The sequence below is a fragment of the Lactuca virosa genome, chromosome 4 (assembly GCF_052849685.1).
Source record: "Lactuca virosa cultivar CGN04683 chromosome 4, Lactuca_virosa_CGN04683_v6, whole genome shotgun sequence".
Lineage (NCBI taxonomy): Eukaryota > Viridiplantae > Streptophyta > Magnoliopsida > Asterales > Asteraceae > Lactuca > Lactuca virosa.
This window is the reverse complement of record NC_136429.1, coordinates 142,714,295-142,716,782: the sequence shown is the minus strand read 5'-3', so window position 1 is coordinate 142,716,782 and position 2,488 is coordinate 142,714,295. Positions and strand designations below refer to the sequence as shown.

The window sequence follows — 2,488 nt, the reverse complement described above, 5'->3', positions numbered from 1 at the left end:
CTATAAAAAAAACATATAAATTAATAAAACATAATTTCATTAAATAGTAAATTAAAAATACCATACAAACAAAAAAAAAACATTGAAAAAAAAACACACGATAGTCCTAATAATTTAAAAAAAAAACACCGACAAACTATTCTTCGCCTAAGTATTTGCTCTCGATCTTTGCATTCATCCTCCGTATCACTTCAGCTCGTCTCAGTGGTAAATTTGCTTTGTTTGTCGTAAGAATTGCTAAATCCTTCGATATACGATCTTCTTCGGCTTCTTTACGAAGGAAATTCAAATGCTCCCGTTGCAATTCATATCTTTTATTTGCGATTTCCGTGTGGGCGTCGATTTTTTTTTCATTTCGTCGTGCTCTCGAAGCCGACTTTCATTCTCCTGCGCATGTCGTTGCGCACGCTTGGCTTTGTCGCGCCTCATCGGTCGTCGTGGCGGAGAGATTTCCTTGATGTCATCAAACTCGTCCGGGATCTCATTGGTGTCCGCATTGAGGTCGATGTTCGTGTGTCCGTCGGAAACGTCAACCGAACCTGAACCACGAGACCTCTTTGATTGTTGTTCCGATGATGTTGGCGTTTTCATCCATTTTGGATCTTTCCTCACTATGTCCAATACTTTTTCATACTCAAATACGTGCCCCATTTGCACGTGATATTCCTCCCTCGCGGCTCTAAACACATCGAAATCATTGGCACCACTTTGACGTTGCGAAGAAAGTTTGTTGTATATGGAATTGAATTTGGTGCACTTCTGGCTAATTTGAGTCCATTTGCCACTAAGCATATCATTATTGTGATATGTGTCACCCTTGTTCAAAATTGTGCGGAATTTGACGATTACAGCATCCCAAAAAGCAACTCTCTTCATATCGTTCCCCATAGTTGGTTGTTTTGAAGTACCGCACCAAGCCACCGCCAACGCACGCTCTTCCTTCGGTGTCCACCATGTTGGAGGTGCTTCCGTTTCGTCCGTCCCGACAACGACCTCTTTCCCTTTCTTTTTTGGTCTCCCTTTTTTCCCGATGCTTTCTGACTACCCCCGGCTTGCGTCTCGACAACGGGTTCTTGCGTGGGTGTGGGTTGTGTGACTGTTTGGCGCATGGGACCGAATGTGTTAAAAAGATTTTGTTGAATGTTTGCATTTTGTTGCATAAATGGTGAGGTAGAGAATTGTAGTGGGGGTGAGGCGGAATTGAAAAAATTACCGGAATATGGAATTTGTGGTGAGTTTTGGGAGTTTATAAGGTTCATGTATCCCTCATATCTCGCAAAACCTAATGGAGTGGATGTGTTTGTCTTCAGAGGAGAGGTATTCGGGTTTTGATCCATAGTGATTTTTTTTGTTTTGAATGAAATAGAGATAGATATAGAGAAATAGAGATAGATATAGAGGAATATAAGTGTAATAAAATGAGATATATGTATTGATATAGTTAAATTAAATTAAGCAGTAATTTTTTTTTCCATTTCACCAAACGGTAATATTACCGTTTTTCAACGAACAAATTGCACAACGGGCACATTTTTTGGCGTTACGACTCGTTACCACGATAACGCCTAATGGCGTAACGCGCTTTAACGGGCACCTGGGGCGGTGTTCTCCGTTATGGCACCGTTAAAGGCGCTTGCCACGTAAGATAACGCGGAACACGCGTTGCCCACACCCGATTGTCTTAATAGTTTTCCCCAACGATCCCTGTGATATGAACCCTAGCCGTTGGTAAGACACATCAATCCAATGGAGTGGCTGGCAGTCATCGTCTATCACTATTAGCGGCTATTGGTGTCGCCGCTAGCCCGCTAAAGCCTCCAAATTACTGCTCGCGAAAAGTTCTCTCCATAACTTTTAGTTGTCTAGCTAAAACCACTTATGCATTTTATATAATATTCTGGATTATGTATTTTTGCATTTCTCCCATTGTCGTACACCACTATAACAAAATTTATATGATATTATGGATTTTCATTTCTACAATTTAAATAGCAATTTGTGTACGGTCACAGCTGCTGTAAACTAAAAAAATAAAAAACTTTTTAGTTGTGACGACTTTAGCGATGACAACGGGCAATAGCGGTGACATATATTAGTGGCAGCAAAAAGGCTTTAGCGACAAGGAAGCAACGACAATTATTAGGGCCCTTAGCGGCGACATCTACCGCTTGTCGCCACTAATACCTATATTTGCCGCTTGTCGCCACTAATACCTATATTTTTTGTAGTGCATATAGTTGTTAATAATAAAACAATTATATAATTATAGGGAAATTGAGTAATCTAATCAATTTTGTTTTGTGTTTTAAGAAAACTAGTGAAGAGGCTCGTGCGTTGCACATGTTGGATTTTTTGTTGATGTTTGGTAGGTCACAAAAGTAGGATGCTGTAATTGGCCGAATATGAAAGTACGATGCTTAAAAATTAAATAAAGTAGAAGTAGATGTTGCAATCATTAACAATTAATGTTGGGTGCGAACAAATGAAA

General features: G+C 39.8%; 1 protein-coding gene across 1 annotated transcript; it reads right to left on the bottom strand.

The window, feature by feature from the left end:
- Positions 1-285: 285 nt before the first annotated feature.
- Positions 286-888, bottom strand: LOC145105140 (uncharacterized). The gene has a single exon (XM_079042273.1). It carries the CDS (start codon positions 886-888, stop codon positions 286-288), a length of 603 nt encoding a protein of 200 aa, XP_078898399.1.
- Between the last annotated feature and the right edge of the window lie 1,600 nt (positions 889-2,488).